This window comes from Brachyistius frenatus, unplaced genomic scaffold (genome assembly GCF_029030835.1).
Source record: "Brachyistius frenatus isolate BFR_SWC_R1_liver_20210118 unplaced genomic scaffold, ASM2903083v1 Contig_135, whole genome shotgun sequence".
NCBI lineage: Eukaryota > Metazoa > Chordata > Actinopteri > Embiotocidae > Brachyistius > Brachyistius frenatus.
In genome coordinates, this window is record NW_027210734.1 from 471,903 (window position 1) to 495,000 (window position 23,098).

The following is a 23,098-nucleotide window of genomic DNA, read 5'->3' on the forward strand; positions in this document are numbered from 1 at the left end:
CAGACGGATTCCCACCCCTCCTTCTACACCTTGGACTCGTTTGCTCGTTGCTGATGGCTGCCATTAAGAAAACAACCTGTTCTCTCTTTTCCTCCAGGTGCTCGCCCCTCCAATAAAAAAAAAACACATTAGTGGTCAGCGTGGTGCGCTGTCCCACGGTGATGATGTCATAAAGCGCTGGTGTTTTCTCAGCTGTCGGACAGGAAGAGAGCGAGAGGGAACGCGAGGTTGAAATCAAATTTGAATATTTTCTATTGCTATTTTTCTACAACTCGTCTCTTCGTGAACACTACGACGAGCCTCGAGAAGCGAAAAAATATCAACTTCGGTTTCTTTCTCCACACGAGAACCAAAGGATGAGTTGAGCTGTAAATATAATACACGTCATTTTCTCCCCTATTCTTTAGAACTAAATGGAGTAATTTGGAGCGACATTACTCTCCCATGTGTCCACTCGGGAAAATCCGCCCGAGGTTATGACCACTGCTGAATGCAAACAGCCGACGTAATTGACGTGCGTGGCTCGTCCAGAAGCTTTATGACCTCGAACACCAGCGTAACAGCTGTGACTGCTGATGTAACGCGGATAAATATGCTTAAAAAACAGTGACAAGATGTTCTGAGATCAAACGGAGGGAAAGAAATCGCATTTAAATATTTCATTTGGGTTGTAAAAATGTTCTCGGTGACGCTGTAACATCGTCACTAGATGGCTGTGAACTAACCGGTGTTTCGCCCTTTTTTCTTAACCCTCCTGTTGTCCTTGGATCAAAATGACCCGCAGCTGTGTTCAACCAAGTTCTATTTTATTTTCATATTTTTTGGGATCATTGGTGACGAGGAGGCTGTGAGGGTTTTTTAAAGAATGATGACCAATGATCCCAAAAAATATAAAAATATAGAAATAAAAAAGAACTTGGTTGAACACAGCTGCGGGTCATTTTGACCCGAGGACAACAGGAGGGTTAAGAAGTATTTTGAGCTTCGTTCTACCTGGGCACGCAGGTAGAACGAAGCTCAGTCACAACAACGAATATCCGGCATCAGATACAGAGTGAAAAAAGAGGAGCGATAGCAGTGAAAGACAGAGCTGGTGAAAGAGACATCCCAGAAGGAGCAAAAGATTCTCGTATCATTGTGTATCTGTGTGGCTGACAAACCACATCCGAGGCCTTTTGATGCCTGAGATGGCTGAGAATGTGAAGCATGGTAAACAAAAAAACAACAAATACATACTTCAGATTTTTATCCTGAACCTCTCCGGGGTTTCTAGTCAACTTCACCTCTCCTCGTTGACAGGAGGAAGGAGGGATGCGGTCGCACTGTTGCTGTCTGCATGACAAAAAGGGAGCTGAGGAGGTGTGTGTGTGTGTGTGTGTGTGTGTGTGTGTGTGTGTGTGTGTGTGTGTGTGTGTGTGTGTGTGTGTGTGTGTGTGTGTGTGTCGGGGCAGCGTGGGTTTCTCTCCCCTCCTTATCTCCTCTCTTCATAACAAGAGTGTGGAGGAGATAGAGAGGAGGCCACGGCGTTCCCACCCGATACCATCGGACACCCACCCAGACTGCAGGTGAGGACATCGAGGTAATCGTGTTTATTTGTAAGCAAAACTCCACATTTAGATTGAAGAACATAACACACGCACCATAAAGTTTCTTTTTGTGTGCGTGTCTTGTTTAATAGTGATGAGCGTCGACATGTTTAACAGCGACTCCAGTGGAAGCGGCAGTAACGAGCAGGGCAGGGCACCTCTGCTGCAAGGCAAAAATGTCATAAATGATAAGTTTGCTATTGTGTTAACTATATGTGTGTGTGTGTGTGTGTGTGTAAGTGGAAATGTCATAAACAACTGTGCCATCATCATCACTCCAAATTTCAAGAGCCTATAAAATCTGTAATAATCAGTTTTGTACATTCCTGCACGTGTTGGCCTTTGTGTAAGTGTGTGTGTGTGTGTGTGTGTGTGTGTGTGTGTGTGTGTGTGTGTGTGTGTGTGTGTGTGTGTGTGTGTGTGTGTGTTAAGAGTTAGATCACCCAGGTGTCTAATTCCTGCTCTGTGCAGCAGAAGACAGCAGTGAGGGTAAACCTGAGAGCTCGCCTCCAGCATTTTTCCGCTTCATTTAATTTCATTTAATTTCTGTCTTCTAATTCTTTAAGTTTGTTTGAGCTGCAGTTAAGATGAGAAGAATAATAAGTTCATCTCAGTTCCTAAAACTGAGCAAGAACCTTAACTAACTTAAAACAAATAAATAAATAAAACTAGACGGCCACATGGAGAGCAGCGACGTCTAACGAGGAGTTTATTACAGAAAAATCCCATTTTTATATACAAATTTAAAATGAGGTTAAAAACAGGTGAAATGATTTAGATTTGCTTAAAGTCAGGGTAAGGAAGGTACCATAATAAACTAAAACACTCACCTTCATTTAAATGCACTAAAAATCAAACCAACTGATAAACTGAAACAAAATTAAATCTAAGTTCAGATAAACTATTGGGGACAAAAACAGATGAGACATGCAGGTCATTAAAAACATCATCATCATAAAACATAAGCTGAAACTGAACTGATATAAACTGAGCACTTTTCTGAGAAAAAACATCCACAGAAATCAGAGGTTAATGTGAGTTCCTGGAGCGGCCATGTGAGGGCGGTAGAGTGCACTGACTGAGAGGCCGCAGCAGCAGGTGTCTGATACTAAATTTTAACACGCATCTCTGTCTGTGTTGTTTTACACTCATCTCAAGGTGGAACAAAAATAATGAAACAATAAATGAAGCAAACAGGTGGAGGAAGAAGAGACCGAAAAAAGATGAAGAGAGTCTATTTAACACACACACACACACACACACACACACACACACACACACACACACACACACACACACACACACACACACACACACACACACACACACACACACACACACACACACACGGCCCTGTCTGTCTCAGAGTCTGTGATACCGTTGTTGCCCCTGACCTTCTGGGCCTTTGTGTCAGCTGTGACCTTTGACCTACCCGAGACCAAAGGCTGTGTCTGGGGGGGGGGGTTCAAAGCTACCAAATCAACCTCCGATTGAAAGACGAGACGTTTGCTTGGACAATGGCTGAATTTACCACCATTTTACTACTGTGTGTGTGTGTGTGTGTGTGTGTGTGTGTGTGTGTGTGTGTGTGTGTGTGTGTGTGTGTGTGTGTGAGATGTCATGACTTGAGTTGAGTTAAGATGAAATCTAAACAAACCCTATCACTATTTTTAAACTGATGGAGGTCCTGCTTCAAAAAAAAAAAGGAGAAAATTCCATACAGGTTGTGTGTGTGTGTGTGTGTGTGTGTGTGTGTGTGTGTGTGTGTGTGTGTGTGTGTGTGTGTGTGTGTGTGTGTGTGTGTGTGTAAATGTTTGGATGACAGGCCACTGCAGATAAGACTCTCCTGTACATTAGTCTGGTCTGTAGGTACGTCGGCACACACACGCACGCACGCACACACGCACACACTTCATCATCACAAACACAACATGTTAGAGAAGCCACAGAGGGAGAGAGGAGGGAGATATATTGAAAGATAAAGTGACACGGGAGGAGAGACGAAGATCAAAGTCTTCCTCGTCTCGGCTCCCATTATCTGTGTAATCTATACCTGTGTGTGTGTGTGTGTGTGTGTGTGTGTGTGTGTGTGTGTGTGTGTGTGTGTGTGTGTGTGTGTGTGTTTAACTCAGTATTTACAGTCCCCCACTTGACTCTATGCGTCAGTAGTAATCTTTCTCCTCCATCCTCTGCTCTCGTCTCTGTTTTTGGGATCAACTTAGAGGAGCATTTCGAGACTTTCCTCGGGAGAGAAGCATCCGCTCGGGGAACAATGAGTGTTCAGTCACGCTCATGTGCTCATAAATACCCTGAAAGAGTTCATGATTGCTGCTGTTGTCGCTCTTAAACACACTCATTCTTCACCCGAAGCTGAAACTATTCTGCGTCAGTCACAACAAGTCGTCAGTCACAACAAGTCGGCATCTTCCACAGAAAGACGGCGTGCGCTCACGTCGGTCCACCACAGTGCACCGTGTTGTACCGGTTCATGTCGGCACACTTACTTATGTCGTACTTGAAGGTCAGCGATGTCTCAAACCGCACCACACGTATCTATATCTGTTTCACCCACAAAGCAACGTGTTTTTCGTGCCCTCTGTTTAAAACACTCACTATAAACGTTCACTACTTCAAAACATGTTCATTTTTGTGGGTAAAATCATTGAAACGGGCAAATATGTTGGCAGATGATGCAATCAAAAAACCAATCCTTTAAAAGTAGACATTATTATAATATTATTTCTATTTCAATCATGATCTTTATGTAAACTTTCTCTCAGTTTCACCTCGTGTCGTTTTAAACAGCAGCTGTGATGTTTGATGTGGATCGAAATGTCAAAGTTTGTTCTTTATTGTTTATTCTCCTTCTTCTCGTCCTTTCTGCAGGAAGCTTTAACTTATTCGAATACCTTCTTTAAAATAAAATAAAGCGGTCTTGTTTCTTTCACTTTCTGTGATGACATCTCTACTTTTCCTCTCACCTTCTTCTTCCTCCTGGTTTTGGCTCGAGAATTAAACACCAACAATTTAGTCAACATCTTATATTTCTCTTCTGTTCTCGTCTGCTTTGACATAAAAGGAACGCTGCCAACCTTCTTTTTTTTTTTTTTTTTACTCTTCTTATGCAACTGTTTCTTCTTTTTTTCCCCTCTCTACCTGCTTCAGGATTAAAGTGAAGGAATTCAGGGATGGAGACGTGGTCTTTCATCGAGAGGCCCCGTCGAGGGGTTTCATCCCTTGTTTCTTATGTTCCCGCCGAGACACACATCCACTATCACTTTACCTTCATCTTATTTTAGACGCTGCGCTCTCCCTCTTCCTCTCTATTCATCCTTTATTCCTGCTTCTCCTTTGTTGTCTGGCTGCATGTGAGACAGAGTCTTTCTCTTTCTCTCCTGAGCAACGGTCTCGTCACACAAATTTTGATTTATAACAAGCTCTTAATGTCACGATTTTAAGAAAGCTCCTTTAAGGGGAGACTAAAGGAGAAAATTGCACATTTAAGGGGGATAAAAGAACCACAAGTTACAGCCTCAGCTGTGTCTGCAGTTTGTCTGCTTCCAGTCTGATGTATTTTTAATATCTTAATCCTGCATCCAGGTCTTTAAAGTTGCATCACAACCGTCCTTCAACCTTTTTCTGGGATTTAAACGTTTTCAGTTAGAACAGCTCGGTGGAGCAGAGACGCCTTAAAGTTGTGCAACCTTTGTTTGTCTGCACACTTTGAGATAAAATGATGATTTTGTTTTTCTCAGAATTGAGATCACGATTTTTTTCTTTTTCAATATAAATTTCGGTATAAATACAGCAAAAAAAATAAATAAATCGGATGGAGCTGATGTTCTCTGCATCACAGTGTGACGCTGTGAAAGTAGGAGCGCTTGTTTGGATGCATGCTGACATCCCTGATAAAAATATGGGGTCATTTGTTAGGAGGAGTCTTGTGTGTCTGAATTACAGCATCTCATATTCATGTATCATCGCATCGTCTACGGCATCATTGGCTGATCCAACAATTCAACAACAACTCATAATCTTATGAATAGAGATACAATCTAATGTGCTCTGCAGCGGCGCTCTGATTGGTCGAGGGACTTCCCTCCAGCGGGACACAGAAAACGTCGCCTTGACCTCCTCCGTCTGTCTCCATGTCTGTTTCTGATGGAGGTCCGACATGATGAAATAAAGCGCACACTTCCTGACCCCAACGCAGCAGTGTGTTGACCTAACCGCTGCCTGGGGACACACACACACACACACACACACACACACACACACACACACACACACACACACACACACACACACACACACACACACACACACACACACACACACACACAAACCGTCCTGTCATCCCTCGCGCTGACCTTTGACCCCCGAGGTTCACCCAGCGGGAGCGGATGTTATTGGACTTAATGGATCCAGGATGACGCCGATATTGAAGCCACGTTACGCACACATGTGAAGTGAAGCTTTGTTTCTCAGGAACATGAAGTGAAACCGAAGCCATTCGGCCCTTAATAATGAAAACCAACACACACTCTGTGGATGGCGGTGAAGTGAGTGGAGGTCTCAGTGGAGGACGGAGGAGCTGCAGGTGATCAGAAATGGAGTCAGATGTTAAACGCTTCTGTCCGGATGTTTGTTTTATTGGCTGCAGGAAACATTCTGGTGTTGTGTTGTGTTGTGTTTGTTGTGCCGTGGCATGTCGGCTCTGCCCTCCACAACGTTTAAAAAAAAAAAAAATTTATACACTTTATTAATCCCCGAGGGGAAATTTCTTCCAGTAAGAGAAGATGCCCCCCGAAGCCGCTGGCACAGACGGAGGAAGAAATATATTACGACCAATATTGATTCAAATGATGATAGATTGATACGCCACTTGCTTGTTTGTTTTAGCTTCAGGTCGCATTGAAGATGATGATGTACAAGTTAAACGAGCGGTTTTATTTGTTTTACGAGGGAAACACAACAAACAGTTACATTTATCGTTCATTTATGCTTACCACAGCAATTTTTGTAGTTATTATTTTTTTTGTCATATTAACTTTGCAAGTTTTAATTTTCTGCCTTTTCCTTCAGTGAAAATCCAGTTTTGAATTTGCTATCTTGTCTGTGTGGTGCCATTTTACATGAAAGACTTTCAGATGTTTTCAGATGTCACCGTCTGTCAGTAACATGGAGCTGCATGTTCTGAATAAAGGTGAAGGTGTAGCGTTACAGCGACGCCGCTTTAAGGCATCAGAGGCATCAAACATCGACATATTCCTTTAACGTGGAGTAACCATATTCAACAATAAGTACATTTTAAACGCGGTTTCTTTCGCTTCCTCTCGTATTTGTTTGTTCTGCGTCTCTGAATCAAACCTCATTATTGATCCTTTTAAAAAGATGAACCTCTGATAAACTGCGTCATTTGTTCTGGATGGTTGGCCGACCGGCTGCAGAGTTCCCCCTCAGGGATCAACAGAGCGTCACCACAGTACCATGAGACAACATTTCACCGTCTGTCAGGAACCTGTCGAGCCTCCCGTCTTTGATTCCTCTCATTACACGCAGCGAAGTGTTTTTTTTTTTTTTTATTTATTTTGATTTTATACACTTTATTAATCCCCGAGGGGAAATTTCTTCACTACAGCAGGGGGGCTCTCAGGGGGGAGATGCTGCAACAGGCTGCCACTAGCGCAGCGCCAGGTAACCTGACCTGAGGTGCATGTTTTTGGATGATGGGAGGAAGCCGGAGAACCCGGAGAGAACCCACGCAAGCACAGGGAGAACATGCAAACTCCGCACAGAAAGGCCCAGGACCGGATTTGAAGCCTGAACCTTTTTGCTGTGAGGCGACAGTGCTAACCACTGCACCACCGTGCCGCCACCAACACAGTTTATGGCCATGTCAAATTTAATAGCCATCTTCCAGAGAGAGAAAACTGGAATTTAGGTCGAGCAAAACAAACATGACTTCAGTTTCAGTAATCAAGTCAGGACAATAAATGGACAATAAATGTTCCCTATAGTGAAGACTTCTTGACACTAATCTTCTCATCGTTCTCCTGACCTTCAATCTGGAAAAGACCTCCTCTTTTTGAAATCCTAAATATATGAAAAAGTAGATCAGAATCAATTAATTACACATAATTCATGTTGTTTTTGCTGTTTTATTTCATTTAATTCGAGTAAAACTTGGTCACACACTATCGCTAACTCAAACTTTTTCCCCCCTGTGACCTCTGATCGAACGCACACGTCGACTCGCCGACTCTGTAGCTACAAAAGTAAAACTGAAAAGAGACAAATAAGCACCTTACCACGCAAACGTCTTCCAACAATAACAGTTAAAGAAGGCAATATATCTGTGTCATTTAAGGCCCAGCAGGAGGCCCGTACACAGGTACCACCGTGTTATTTACTGAAGTGGCGTACAGTAGGCCGGTATAAGTGCTGCCTTCTGTGTCAGACAGTAATTGTTGTTTGGATACAGGCTGGTGGAGGCCGAGCTACAGCGTGAAGCTTACAGTCAGTCTGGTTTCAGTCGGAGGCGAACACGCAGAGGGGTTAACTGGGCTGAAAATAGGCTGAAAAAATCAGAGCAATTTTACCCAAAATATCACACAAAGAAACGGAGAAGTTAACACAAGTGGCGACGGCCAACTCCACGGTACGGATGCTAAACTTTATCAGGGTACAAAAAGGGCAATTTTTAGCACCACTTCCTGTTTTGTGTAGTTATAATTTAAATATTAAAACCTAATTAAAAACAAAAGGGCTTCTGCCTCTTGACCACATAAAGAGAAGCTCTTCCATTTGTGCGTTTACAGCGTTCACTTCTCTGAATTTCTAAGAGGCTCGTCAACAGAGGAGAATTTGCACGAAGCCAGCAGGTTTATATTGATGTGTTAAAAAAAAAGCAGCCGTAATTCAGAAGCAGTGCAAACAGCTGGCGTGTGTGTGTGTGTGTGTGTGTGTGTGTGTGTGTGTGTGTGTGTGTGTGTGTGTGTGTGTGTGTGTGTGTGTGTGTGTGTGTGTGTGTGTGTGTGTGTCTGTATATCCTGTGTGGAGTGGCCCTAATGCAGCATGGTATGTTCCAGTAACACACCGTCCTCCATATTTATAAGGGGAACTGTGCCAACATTTGTTTGGATATTATTGATTAACAGCTGACAGTTGATTTCCATTTCATGGTAGCAATGACAAGAAAATGAGTTCCTCGCCTGAAGCCACGAGCTGAGTTATGTTTATCTGTCTGAGAAACGCCGACACGACGCACAGATAATCACTGTTGAAACACGCGCTACACACAAACTGACACGCTGAGCTCTAAAACGAGTTGTACAGTGACAATGTTAACGCGTGTGATGGAGCGAGATAACAATTCAAATCGAAGCCCTGAGGGTCTTTACTTCTTAATTAGGTGAAGATGCTGTTCCCATTTCCTTTAATTAAATTCTCCAAACCAAAGAAAACCCCAAAACCTCAAGTGAAGCATTTCTATATACAGTAACACAAAGTTGACACACTCCTCTGTGAGTTTGTGTCGTTGCCAAAGTGAATCGCAGACAAAAGATTATCGAGCTGCTCATCCCAATAAATACAAAGAGGAAGCGTGTGTACGGTACAGAATAATGTCCTGTGGTGAGTAATTACAACACGCTGATGACACTGATATGCTCTCTTTTGTTTCTACATTTATTTAGTTATAAAGCTGCATAAATTTAATTTGACAGTGTAGATAGCGGTTGGAAAAAAAAACCCATCTTTTTTTTAGTATCGTATTGAATTGTGTTTAATACTTTATAGCAACTAGTTGCTCAAAGATTTTGTGGAAAGTGTTTTTGTGATTGTAAAAAGGTAAAATAGTGCTATTTTTGATAAACATCAGAAGTTGAGAGGCCATGAAATGATGTCTACTAAAGAGGGTTTGCTCTGAATTCTTGAAGCGCTCATGGGAAGACGGAAGAATTAGCAGAAGCGTTCGCTCACAACCGAATAAAAAACTGTGCACGTGCAGAAGATGACGCTTTTTGACACGACTCACCCTGCCGCCTTTCTCCGGGTTGCACCTGCACCCTCCGCTGCAGTCCAGGCCGCCGCATGGCTCATCAAACTTGCCACCCTGCAGAACAACAGAAGGAGAGAGATTAGGAAAAAACCCGATGTGAATTCCTGCTGGAGATCAGACATCTCAGTTAGAAGAGAATTAAGTGGCACTCCGGGCGGTTAAAGAAGGACTGCGGTGGATCCAGGTTCAAATCCCTTCACGAAAATACGGAAACAATACAAACAAAGAAGAGGCAGAACATGAACCAACGACACGATGAGTCATCTGTTGCAGCAGCTCCACGCTACCACGTTTAAAGCCATTTAAAAGAAGACTAAAGGATTTAAAACAGATTTAGATGCAGGTGAAGATGAGTGATAAAGTGTTTGATATTGTTTTAAAGTGCAGATCGAATTCTGTTTTATCCAAACATGACGAGCCGCGTCAGGTTCCTCACGTGATAAACAGAGATTCAGCCGTGCCAACATTGTGTTTGCGGTCTTTTTTTTTTTTTCGTATTTCTTTAAGTTTTCGGATTGTTGCCTTCAGCGCTCGTCTTCATCAGAAACTGAAACACAAACACACCTCGAACTAAAAGAAGAAGAGAGCCGGCGATGGCAGGAAGGAGAGTCGGCGTAAAGGAGCTTTTTAGACTCAATCTGTGGACCAATGACTTTTTGACTAATAATAATGTGTTAAAACGGAGACATCGCACAATAAAAACATTCAGGTTTCCGCAAAGCGAAGCATCTTCGTCAGTGACCTCCCGCTGCACGAGAGCCGGAGGATTTGAAGGTTCATTTGTCACCGCGCTGACGTTTCTATTACGACTACCGGTGCATTCATTTGGATCCCACGCTGTCTCCGTTCATCACATTCAGGCGGCTGCGATATGATTTGCTCTGACCTTTAATAATCTCCCCGTGTGTTGAGAATTTAAATCGCATTCCTGCCAAAAATTCCACGCCAGCAATCAGGAAGCCGAACGCAACAAAGCACAAGTTGAAGCACATGATCCGCTCGTAAGACTTTCAAACACTTCAAACGCTCAACAACAAAGTTATTGATTCTGACTTTCACCTGCAGGTCCATTCAGGTGATCCATCTGGGAGATTACTTTAAGAGCTGGTGTTTCCAAGATCAAGAATCTTAAGCCAACATGACGAGGTCTCCTGTGTCCCACATGCTGAAACAATGTTCTGGTTATTAAGAGTCAACACCGCCGGAGAAAACTCGTTTATAAAATGTGTCTTTTGTCCGAAGTCTGTGAGGACAGCAGGAAATCATACAGCTCAGCAGACTGTAGACAACCATTTGCTGTGAAACTTCCTTGTATGTTTCCTTTATTTTTTATTTTTTTTGTCCTTCACATGCTAAAGGCCGAAGTCTAACCTGCAGAGCGTGCTGCGTGTTTTCTTTTCTAAGTTGGATAGAAATATCAAAATGTTCCCACATCGTCCTCCATAAAACTACTCGTTAACCCACATTTGGCTCGTTGGGATCTGATCATCTTAAGTTGGAGGTCTCTAATCTTTTTTTCTCTCAGAGCTCCTTTGAGTTTTAGATCGGCAGTTCAGAATTTTTTTTTTAAATTTGGAAGATCTATGATTCAATGACAAGCGGAGAAACTGTTGATGAAGGTCATGTGATGTCAAAGGCTCCAGAAAAGCTATGAAATGATTTGCTTGAAAACGCTCAAGAAATTTGGATTTGAATAATTGAATTTCCAGATATTCCAAGATTTCTTTCCAAGATCTTCAAGCTTTCATGTAAAAATACCTGAATTGGGGCGTTCATGTAAATGTTTTCCACAGAAGTCGGTAAAAAAAAAAAAAGCTTACAATTGTATTGTATTGTATTGTATTGTATTGCTGCAGAGTAAACAAGCCGAACGTCTCTGCACGTCATTTTACAAACTGAGGAGCAGATTAAGCTCCAGTTTGCCGGGTGGCATTCCTGAAACATCTACAAACATCACGCAGCGCTTTCAGAGTCGAGAAGCAGCACACGGAGCTTTTATAAGCTGACGTATGAGTGGCATAAGCTCGTATACATGAGGCCCTGAAAAAAAATGCATCTATTCACATGGGTGGGGGTAGGGGGGAGAGTCACATGGGGAGAGGAGGTATACATGTGTTTTTAGATGTAGTTGTGAGTTTATAGCTCTTAAACTAGAATCTAAACTTTGTATAAATGTTCGTCACTCACTACATGACAGATAGATGTGATTGATTTGGAGGAGGAAACGGGAAATATGAAATCGAGCTTTGGGGTCAAACTCGGAGGTCCCAACCGGTATTTCACCGTGATTAGTGTTTGAAAGGGCGCCGTCGGGGGGGCGGAGAGACACGGAGGGACGAAAATGGTGTCAACTGATGGAGGTTTAGAGAGACCAGGGGTGGACGAGGTGAGAAAATATGCAGGTCAAAGCGATAAAGAGTGTGTGTGTGAAGAGTGTGTGTGTGTGTGTGTGTGTGGAGGGTGTGTTTTTTTTAATAAATATTATATTTTAGGATAATAAATCTCTTCAGACACCTCTTAACATCTTTAGATTCATTCGTGGAAATATGAGATTTCCAGTGTTTGATTGTTTAATTCTGTAATTCTGGCTCACTTGTTGCATGTTCAGAAACACTTGCGTGCTTTAAAAGCCTGAAATAGCTGAAGATAAGATGATGTAATGTGATAGTAGCAAAAGTTATACAAAAAAAAAAAAAAAAAGACCGTTAGGCCAAATGTTTTTATGTTTTTAGTGAAGTTACATGAATGAAAAAAAACGTGTCTTTGCAACTAAAAAGTAGAAATTAGTTTGATTTGATCTGAACGCTTTCGTACATTGTAACTTGTAATTTGACACAAGATGCTGTTTACAAGTTTCCTGATGTTTGTAAATGAGATGATTCAGCAAAAACACAGTCAGTTCTAAATTAAACTGGGAAACACAATGTAGGTATGTGTAAACAAGGACAGGCAAAAGATCACTCCTGCCAACAACTACTACTACTACTACTACTACTGCTGCTGCAGAGAAACCCGGTGTGAAGGTAAAGAAAGAGGAAAACACACAGCCAGGAGAAAGAGAGGCTGGCAGAGAGCAGAGAGAGAGAGAAGGAGGGGAAAGGTCATCGGTGCTGGTCCTGCTTTCTTCCCTCTGATCTCCTCAACTCCTCTAATCACAGTGACAGAAGGAGGGCAACAGGGAGAGAAAGTGAGCCGCCAAACAAGGCCGTGAGGAAAGAAGAAAGGGGGTGAAAGGAAGCAAAGAGAAAGAGAGGTAGGGAGAGAGGGAGGGAGGGAGCTCAGATTAAACTCCTGGCAAAGAGGAAAAAGAGACGAGAGGCTAAAAATAGAAGCAGAACAAGTGTTTGTGAGCATCAGTGGTGCCAAATGAAGCTCTACGAGGAGGAAAAGAAGCCGACGAGACGGGAAGTTACAGCAAATAGATTCATTCACAAATTAGAAGTAGAAGAAGAAAAAGCCGGAGACCTGTGCTCTTATATCAGCTCCCGACTCGATATCAGGTTACCGCTGGCTAGTTCGCCCCTTTTGTTAAAGCACAAATTCCTCCCCAGGTATCATCCAATCAGAGCGGCCCGATTCCAGATTGTTTCCATTGTTGCACGACATAATCCAGCCTCCACCTGAGCAGGGCGGAGACGGGCTCCGCGCTGATCCTCGTCCACACCCAGGGTTTAACAAGCAGGGATGAAACTGGCAAACAAGACACTAAGCCAACGCCGGGGTGGGGTGGGGGGGGGGGGGGGGGGGGGAGAGAGAACGGACACATGAGCATGATGAAGAATTAATCATAGAAACACACGTGGAGACGGACGTGTGGACGCAGGTAACGCTGCGCGAGTCATCACAGTGTATCTCTATACTTGTGAGGACCCTTTTTAACGGTCCAATACGGAGACCCTGAACCTAAAGACTTAACAAACTGAACAAAACTCAACTGAAACTCACTTAATACTGGTCATTGTGAAGAAACACACACACACACACACACACACACACACACACACACACACACACACACACACACACACACACACACACACACACACACACACACACACACACACACAGAACAAAGATGGTCTCAAAGAAAAACGAGAGGCACACGAGGACAATGAGCTGAAACTCTGCTCTCACAATATGAGCGTGACTTGATCATCTCATCACCTTAAACCAGCTGAAACACAATATATATGTGTGTGTGTGTGTGTGTGTGTGTGTGTGTGTGTGCGCACGTAGGTCTTGGACCATAATGTGTTCAAGTAAAAACACCTGAGATAGATTGTGTGTTTTGGAGCTCTTCGTATGTGATATGGTTAAAAATTAAAGGGTCATTTCACCAAAAATAACCACCACATACTTTCAGCAGTATATCGACTAAGAACAGACAGTTTGGGGTTTATTTGGTCTGTAGACGCCAATTAAATGATGAGGAATTATTTTGTGTTGCTGGAGGACTCAGAACTTCCTCATGAACAGTTTTCAGGTTTCACTGGAACTATTTACTTAGTTTGTAATCTACTCACATAGTTTTACTTAAGTAAGGACTTAAATCTCTCGTTTAGTATTTTTTTTGCAGTACTTTTAGTTCAGTAAAGGATGTGAATACTTCTTCAACCCCTGACGGAGGCTCCATCAAAGCCTCTACACCCCAATGTCCGTATGGAGTGCCAGAAGATGAGACGTTGTGGTTGAACGATGATACGGTTACCGAGCTAGCTTCGCCTCGGCGACACGGCTCTACATCCGCCGACTGAAACAAAACCGGCTGACTCCTAAAAAACGTTGAGCTGCCACGTCCCGACCACGAAACTGATACCGACCGCCAGGACCGACTCCTGGCAAGACGGACAACAAGCGAACCTCAAAATGAAACGACACCGCCCGTCGTGCAGGAGAACATATCCCACCTGCACTTTGGGTGAACCTCCAGGAGTGTAAATGCCCGGCGTGGTTTGGCATATAAAGGTTAAAAAGCACAACGTATACGTCCGCCGAACACAACGTGATCGAACTCGCTCCTTCCCCCGATTCTTCCATCCTGTCATCCCGGCATTATCCAGCGTCAATCTCCGCTGTTTGTTCATACTTTACTGTCCAAACACTTCCAGGTACATACGTCTGATGTCTTTAAAGGCCCCTGTAATGCCTGTCTGCTGAACCCTGAGAGGCGGCCGCTGTCTGGACTTGCCCGTTCATTCCTCTTCCTCTAGGGTCTGCTGATATTATCCGGATGGAGGTTGAGTTTTGGGTTACCCGGGACGCGGTGCATACGTTGGCGCTCCCGAAGCGTCACGGCTGAGACAAACAGTGCCTGATAAGATAGGGTTTGTTTGTTAAGATGTTGGCGTGATCTCCGTTCTTTAACCGTGGAATGTACGATCCTGAGATTGAACAACGGACAAAACGCTCCAGGCTCTCCAGCTGTGAAATGGCGGCTGAATGTAAATTGTTGTGCCGTAGTTAAATCACAAAATGAGGTTGTTTTTTTTTCGATGCCGCGTCTTTCAACCGCTACTTTTTGATGAAGTAGAAAAGCGCTACTGTCCACACGAGGACGTTGGAAAGGTCCAACAATGGACTTTCATCACGGAGAACACGGTTCGAGTCCATGAGAACGTGATGTGGATTTGTTTAAAGAAATCTTATGACCAGGAAGTTTTGGTGCATAACTCTGAACATGTGGTCTTGTTTTCCTAAACTTGCCAACGGGTTTTATTTTCCCGAAAGCTAACCTCGGGGTTCTTGACCAATCAACAGTGACGTCACCCGATCGAATTTTGTCGTCGCCGTCTTTCTAATTTGGAGGAGTTGGGTAGGAGTTAGCGGTGGATCCAAAAGCGGAAACCTGACTGCACCACAGGCCTGTCAATCAAACACCTTATATCGAATTCATGATGAAATTATTTTCTGCTTCTATGATTCTGCTAATAAGACCAAAATGAGTCAAAGAAAACATTTATGACTTTGTATTTCATGAGAGAAGTTGATGGGAGTTTATGGAACCGGAGGCTTTTTGTGCAGAGTTTTCTCCAATGCCTGTCAATCAAGCTGTCGTTACTTAAAGGAGGAGCCACTGTCAGATACTAACAACAAATCCTGAGTGACATGTTAAAAAATGTGTTTGGTTTGACCTGAACCTGAACCTGAGGAATGAGCTCGAGGGGCAAAAAAAAGAAAAGAAAAAAGGAATGGGAGGTCACGAGTGCTTATGCAAATACAGAAAAGGCGAACATCTTCCTCTTCTTATGTCTCTTTGCTCATGTTTTAGTCCTCTCTCGTTCCACCCTCCTCTCCCTCACATCCTTCCTCAGCCTCTCCGTCTCCATCTGTGACCCTGACATCAACCACAGGAGACCAACCAGCTGTGTTTGGGCCTCCAGCGGGCCTCGTTTACGGCTGTTTATTCCACGCTCTGTGTGTGTGTGTGTGTGTGTGTGTGTGTGTGTGTGTGTGTGTGTGTGTGTGTGTGTGTGTGTGTGTGTGTGTGTGTGTGTGTGTGTGTGTGTGTGCGAGACCGAGTGTGTGTTCACGTGTTGTGTGAGGACTCCAGACTGTATACAAGCGCACAGGATGATGTGACAAATGAGGACGGATGTATGTGTATGTATGTGTATGTGTGTGTGTGTGTGTGTGTGTGTGTGTGTGTGTGTGTGTGTGTGTGTGTGTGTATATTCCAAGTACAGTTTTCAGGTTCATGCCTGTATTTTTCTGTGTAAATGTGTGTGTTTCCCTCCGCCGGGCCACCCAGCTGGAGTCAGGTCATCTATAACTTGGCCAGACAGCGGAAATTTGTGACGGCGAGTTGGACCCAAACAGGACGTCGCACGCAGCCGGTCGACATGGCCGACGGCTGCAAATAAAGTAAACCTCCAAGAAGAGACTCCAGAAACGCTCCACTTTAACAGCATGTTCACAGGATTTACAACTTAGTAATATGTTTGTAATTCATTCGTTTTTGTGTCAGATAACCAAATAAAGCTTCATTAAAGGCTCTAATTTATCATTTGAAGACCATACTGGAAACTGAATGTTTCGGTTTTTTTTGTTCATTTAGCAGAAAAACTTTGCTTCGTTTAGCTTTTTTTTTTTTTTTTTTTAATTTTTTTACTCATTTTCCATGCAGACATTGGCAAATCACATCACTCACAAACATGCACCCTGTAGTTCTGATGGGTAACATCCTTTAACAGGTTTCCGGAGTCTGTGAAGTGATTTTAATGTCTTAAAGAATCAATGGAAACCAATGGATGCGACCAAAATGATCAATAATTAGGCAAAAAAACCACGTGATTTGGGGTTAAAACCTACAAAAACCTGCAAATATGGTCATTAAAAAGTTGACATGAACTTCAAACACAGTGTGAAACTGGTGGGAATCTTGTCAAGTAAATTGCCCCCCCCAAAAAATGTAACGATAAAAAAAAAAAAAAAATCCCCTACGCAGTGATATACAGTAATAGAGAAAAATCATGCAATAATATTTGATGTGAACTATGGAGTCATGAAATGGTGACGCCTGCGGGGAAATAATCTGAAATAAAACAGGACCTGCGGGAGGTTGAATCGAATCCCGACAGTCTGGCGAGTGAAGTGGAGAGAAAATCTGTCACACACCGAGAAACGTTTGACATTATAATCTCGCAGTACAGCACAGGACGTAAATATAAATCATCAATCACTTGGAGATGTTTTTGGAAACCTTCCAAACAAAGTTATCTACGAAGCGATCTTTTGTCTCGACTTGCAGTTTCCCCCCAAAAAAAGTCTGAGCATCCTGCAGAGAAATGTCATACATACTTATATGTACATACATACATATATATATATATATATATATATATATATATATATATATATATATATATATATATATATATATAATTATTCCACAGTTTTGGTTCCCTGCTACTTTGTAGACTGATTATTAATACAAAATAAAATCTATAAAAAATAAAAGTAGCAGGAGATTTTTTTCTAATGCTTCAATAACAACAATCCTGGAATATTCTGCATGATCAGAACTTTTACTTTTGGCACTTTAAGGATATTTTGATGCAAAACCTTGTGTAATTGTTTTGCATAATTTGGTACGAAGGTCATACCTGCATTTTCCTCTGAACACAAGTTTTTCACATCCCGTTTAATCATGATTTTTGTGCCTCTAGCTGGTAAACATGGTTGAGGAGTACAAGCACCTGGGTGTGTCCATCGACAACAGACTGAAATGGAAGACCAACATCAATGCTGTCTACAAGAAGGTGATGAGTCGACTCTTTTTCTTGAGGAAACTTCGATCCTTCAATGTGTGCAGCGAGATGTTGGAGATGTTCTACCATCTGTTGTGGCCAGTGCTTTGTACTTCGCTGGGGTCTGCTGGGGGTGGAGGGGGAGCAGCATTGGAGCCGGAGACACCAACAGACTTAACAAGCTGGTTAAGAAGGCCGGCTCCATCATCAGCTACAAACTAGATAGTCTGGAAAAGGTGGTGGAGAGGAGGACGCTGAACAAACTATTGTCCATCTTGGATATTCCTGTCCACCCTCTCAACCACCTGCTGCAGGGACAGAGGAGGACGCTGAACAAACTATTGTCCATCTTGGATATTCCTGTCCACCCTCTCAACCACCTGCTGCAGGGACAGCGGAGCACTTTCTCTAAAAGACTCCTCCAGCTCCGCTGTCACAAGGACATATACAGGAGATCATTCCAGATACAGGAGATCATTCCTGATACAGGAGATCGTTCCTGATACAGGAGATCATTCCAGATACAGGAGATCATTCCTGATACAGGAGATCATTCCAGATACAGGAGATCATTCCAGATACAGGAGATCATTCCTGATACAGGAGATCATTCCAGATACAGGAGATCATTCCTGATACAGGAGATCATTCCAGATACAGGAGATCATTCCAGATACAGGAGATCATTCCTGATACAGGAGATCATTCCAGATACAGGAGATCATTCCTGATACAGGAGATCATTCCAGATACAGGAGATCATTCCTGATACAGGAGATCGTTCCTGATACAGGAGATCATTCCTGCCCACTGCAATAAGACTGTACAATAACTCACCTCTGGCAAAATCCATCACAGTACAATAACACTGTTGACTGTGTTTCTTGGTTGCTTGTATATTATATATATAGATATATACTGTACTGTATGTATATATATATACATATATATATATATTGACTGTTTATTGGTTTGTTGTATATAATATATATAGATATATAATGTACTGTATATATACTGTATATACTGTGCATTTTATAATATAATATTTTTTACTGCTATTTTATTTTATTGCTTTTCTATTATATTATATTATTCTATTCTATTATTTTATTCTATTGTTTCTATTATTGCTTCTGTATGTATGCTGCTGTGGCGAAATTTTTTTCCCCTCGGGGATTAATAAAGTATATACCTACCTACCTACCTACCTACCTACACGTTGTTAAACGGTTTGTTTTTGGTCCCTTTTCATGGGTGTTTTATTTTGAAAATTGAAGGGATTCTCTCAATTTTCCTCCGACTGACTTCCTGCCCGGTGGATCTGCTCTGTTCAGCTTGTCGCGATCTCCAAAAATAAGAGTTGGAGTCGATGTTTTAGCAGCTTCTGGGACGCAGCGCGGCGCAACAGGAGGGACATGAAGCAGTGACTTTCGGGAAGGCGATCAACTCTGTCAGTAATTCACCTGAATTCCTTCTGTAACTCCAGTAAATCATCTGCATTCACGAATAAAGTAAACAAGTATGACTTTGATAGTGATATATAATTAAATATAATTGTGTTAGGTTGAAATTGTTTTTGTGTGAGCAGGATTTTTTATTGATGCAGCAATTTAAAGTGGAGCCAGTTTTATCTTATTTACTTTAATAACAGTTGAATAGTTTAATCTGAAACGAGGCAGATTTATCACATTTTATAGTCCACGATGAATGTGCCCGGTTTCTATTGCTGATAATAAACCTGTAAATTTGTACCTACTTGCATGCAAAAACCTGTATTCATTACAGACACACACGCACACACACACAGTCACAGACACACACACACACACACACACACACACACACACACACACACACACACACACACACACACACACACACACACACACACACGCACACGCACGCACGCACACACACACAGTCACACACACACACACACACACACACACACACACACACACACACACACAGACACCACACACACACACAGACGCACACGCACACACACACACACACACACACACACACACACACACACACACACACACACACACACACACACACACACACACACACACACACACACACACAGTCACAGTCACAGACACACACACACACACACACACACACAGTCACAGTCACAGACACACACACACACACACAGTCACACACACACACACACACACACACACACACACACACACACACACACACACACACACACACACACACACAGTCACAGTCACAGACACACACACACACACACAGTCACACACACACACACACACACACACACACACACAGTCACACACACACACACACACACACACACACACACACACACACACACACACACACACACACACACACACACACACACACACACACACACAGTCACAGACACACACACACACACACAGTCACAGATCCTCTGGCGAAGCATTCTGCAGTCATGATGGAACAGAGCCGCTGCTATTAGACAGGATTAGGACTCGACCTGCCGAGCCTTGTTGGCTCTCTCTCACGCTGTCCTTCTCTTTTATTTTTCCCTCTGCGAACACAATTAGAGACTTAAAGGGGGTAAATCTAACAATTTGATCAGTTTTTTTTTTTTTTTAAAGAACAAAATGAACCGGGGCGAGATCGAGCACGCACACGGATCTGGAGCTCTGCAACATGTCCTCGCTGATACCACTCGAACGTGGAACATGTGTTTTTGGTGCGTCACTCTAACCACGTGGTTTTTGAGTTGATGCCGTGACCCCGACAGGCTCTCCTCTGGTGGACAGGTGGCGGTATTACACGCTGTGGAGTCAGTCTGTGATCACACGAAGACACAGCAAGTTGACCGAGAGACTTCAAACATGCTTTACTGCGCTTTGGATGGAGTTAGTTGATAAAAAAAAAGCATGCCTGGCATGTTTTTTATAGCCTCCTAACCACTAAACTAAAAGCAGGGGGCCTTTCCTTCTTAATGGAGGCGTCATGAATGCATCAATCAGGTGTTGTCTGTGTTCTTTAATTTTCCAAACCTTCAGACAGATGTGGATAAATCTGCAGTTTAACTTGTAAAAATTTCAAGTTTGTAGATTTTCACACTTTAAATTTCTTCAGCAAGCCGCTTCTGTCCACATGTTTGGACAGTTCCTTGTTTTTTAATGATGAAGGGTGAAACGTTGGTGCAGCAGCGATTAGATGTCTTCTAATTTGGAAAAAAAAAAGGCCAAAGAACAAGTATTGAGTGTCTCACAAGAGCCTGTTTAACCTGTAAATGGATTCAGATTGATTAAAAACACGTTACATCGCTCGAGTTGCTGGACCTCCAATGTGGACAGAAATACTGTCGCCCTGACAACCGACATCAACACCAACATGACCTCACAGGGGGGATCTTCGAGGTCACATGATCTCCTCCCTCCTTCTATTACGCTCCAGGTTCAGACGCGGTCCACCATCGTCAGAACACGAGCTTCCGGTCTGAGTTCGGTTTCTCGGCCACAGAGGTTCCAGCCAAAGCTGTAAATCCTCTGTTAGCAAAACTGTGCATGAAAATAGACCCGAACTACCAAATATAGAACAGACTGCCACTTTAAATGTGCACGAAGGGTCGACAATCATCGAGGAGGTCTGTTTAGCACGAGAAGTCTTTTTAAACGCTTAAATCTCAGAAAGAAAATGCAGAAAAGTTCCTAGTTTTAAAGGTCCAAAATCTGATATCCACAGAAAAAAAAGAACAAAGAAAAACCAAAACATGTACGAAGACGTCCCGGCGGACAAACTTTCAGTTGCCATGCAACAAAAATAAAAAACCGCATTCCCTGAGCTTGCAAAGTTATTTCCATCATGTAAGTGATTAATCATCATTTTTACAGTGAGTCATGTTGAAATATGGACTTCAGCACGTCTCTTCAGACACAGACACATTTTGAAGCACCCCAAGCCTTCGGCGCGCCAACAAAGGGCGGCTGGCTGCCCACCGGCAAAACTGATACCGACAACCAGCAAACAGGCTGCTTCTCGACAGATTCATGATGTCATGCGACGGCATTAATAATAAATTTAAAAAAACGCTCTCAGAAAAAAAAAAATCTGCAGTCGACACAGACGGAAAAACAAAAGAAGAGACTCAGGTTGGAGCCAAAACAAACCACGAGCTGCCGTCCAGATGAAGAGGGGGAGGAGCGGGGTGTGATCGATGGAGCACATGAAGTGTGTGTTTAGCTGTAAATCAGTCATAAATTACACGCTGGCGAGCCAGCGAGAGTTTGGAGAGGAGCGACTGGCACAAAGAGAGGCGGAGGGAGGAGAAGGTGTCGCTGCCGTGTCGGTGACTGTCGTGTTTGGACTTGACGAGACTGACGAAGGTGGACGAAAATTTATAGCCACAAAACCAAGCCGCTCTGATTTTAACATTCAGACGAGGCTTAACGAAGGTTCTAAAATATCTGAAAACCCTGATTAGTCGTCTAACCCGACTTAGAGAGAGAAATTCTTGGGGGATACCGGGGCTGGATTTGAGTTAATCCTGGCTTTAAAGGTCCTGAGAGGTATAACCGGTTCTCCACCAGCACCGGAGAACGATGTCACCGCACACATATATCATTCTGATAAAGTGGACAAAAAAATCAATCTGGCCTGTTTGTATTTCTTTGAACCAACCACAATCGTCTCGGGCCGGGCCAAGACCAGGATCAAGGGAAAGTGCACAGAAATGGTGTCGAGGGCGACCTTGTTTTGGTAGAACATTTGTGTTGGGAGGTGAGTCCTGATTTTAAAATGACTATATTTCAAACAGAATCACCTAAAGAACCAATCAGAGCTGTTGAATGAGCCGAATCTTTGTCAACACTTGCACATTTTCACTTGTATAGATTGCTGCTCGGAGGCCAATGTTGTTGCTTCCTGCAGCAACAGAGACTTTGAAAACGGTAAACGAATAGAGACTGAAATAGTCGGCCATGTCTCCAACCCTGTTTCCTACAAATAATGTTCGTATATTACTAATTTGTGCAATTCCCAGCTGGATTTTGTTCCGACGTGTTTTCTTTGACATTTTACAGACAACCATGAAGTGTGCAGGTGGTTGTCGGGGTGGATGGTGGGCAAACAAAATGCTCAACTTTCACAGGTTCACATCCAGAGCAGGAAGGAAAAGATTGTAGTTTAATTAAAAGTACATAAAGAAGTTGTGTCTAATGTCA

At 43.0% G+C, this 23,098-nt stretch overlaps 1 protein-coding gene across 2 annotated transcripts in view; it reads right to left on the reverse strand.

The window, feature by feature from the left end:
- The window catches only part of col4a6 (collagen, type IV, alpha 6), a 107,350-nt gene that overhangs the window by 35,420 nt on the left and 48,832 nt on the right, over positions 1-23,098 (reverse strand). For both annotated transcript variants that reach the window (XM_069714826.1, XM_069714825.1), the window contains exon 3: positions 9,625-9,702. In XM_069714826.1, coding sequence (XP_069570927.1) covers positions 9,625-9,702 — 78 coding nt within the window. The remainder of the gene's footprint in view (positions 1-9,624; positions 9,703-23,098) is intronic.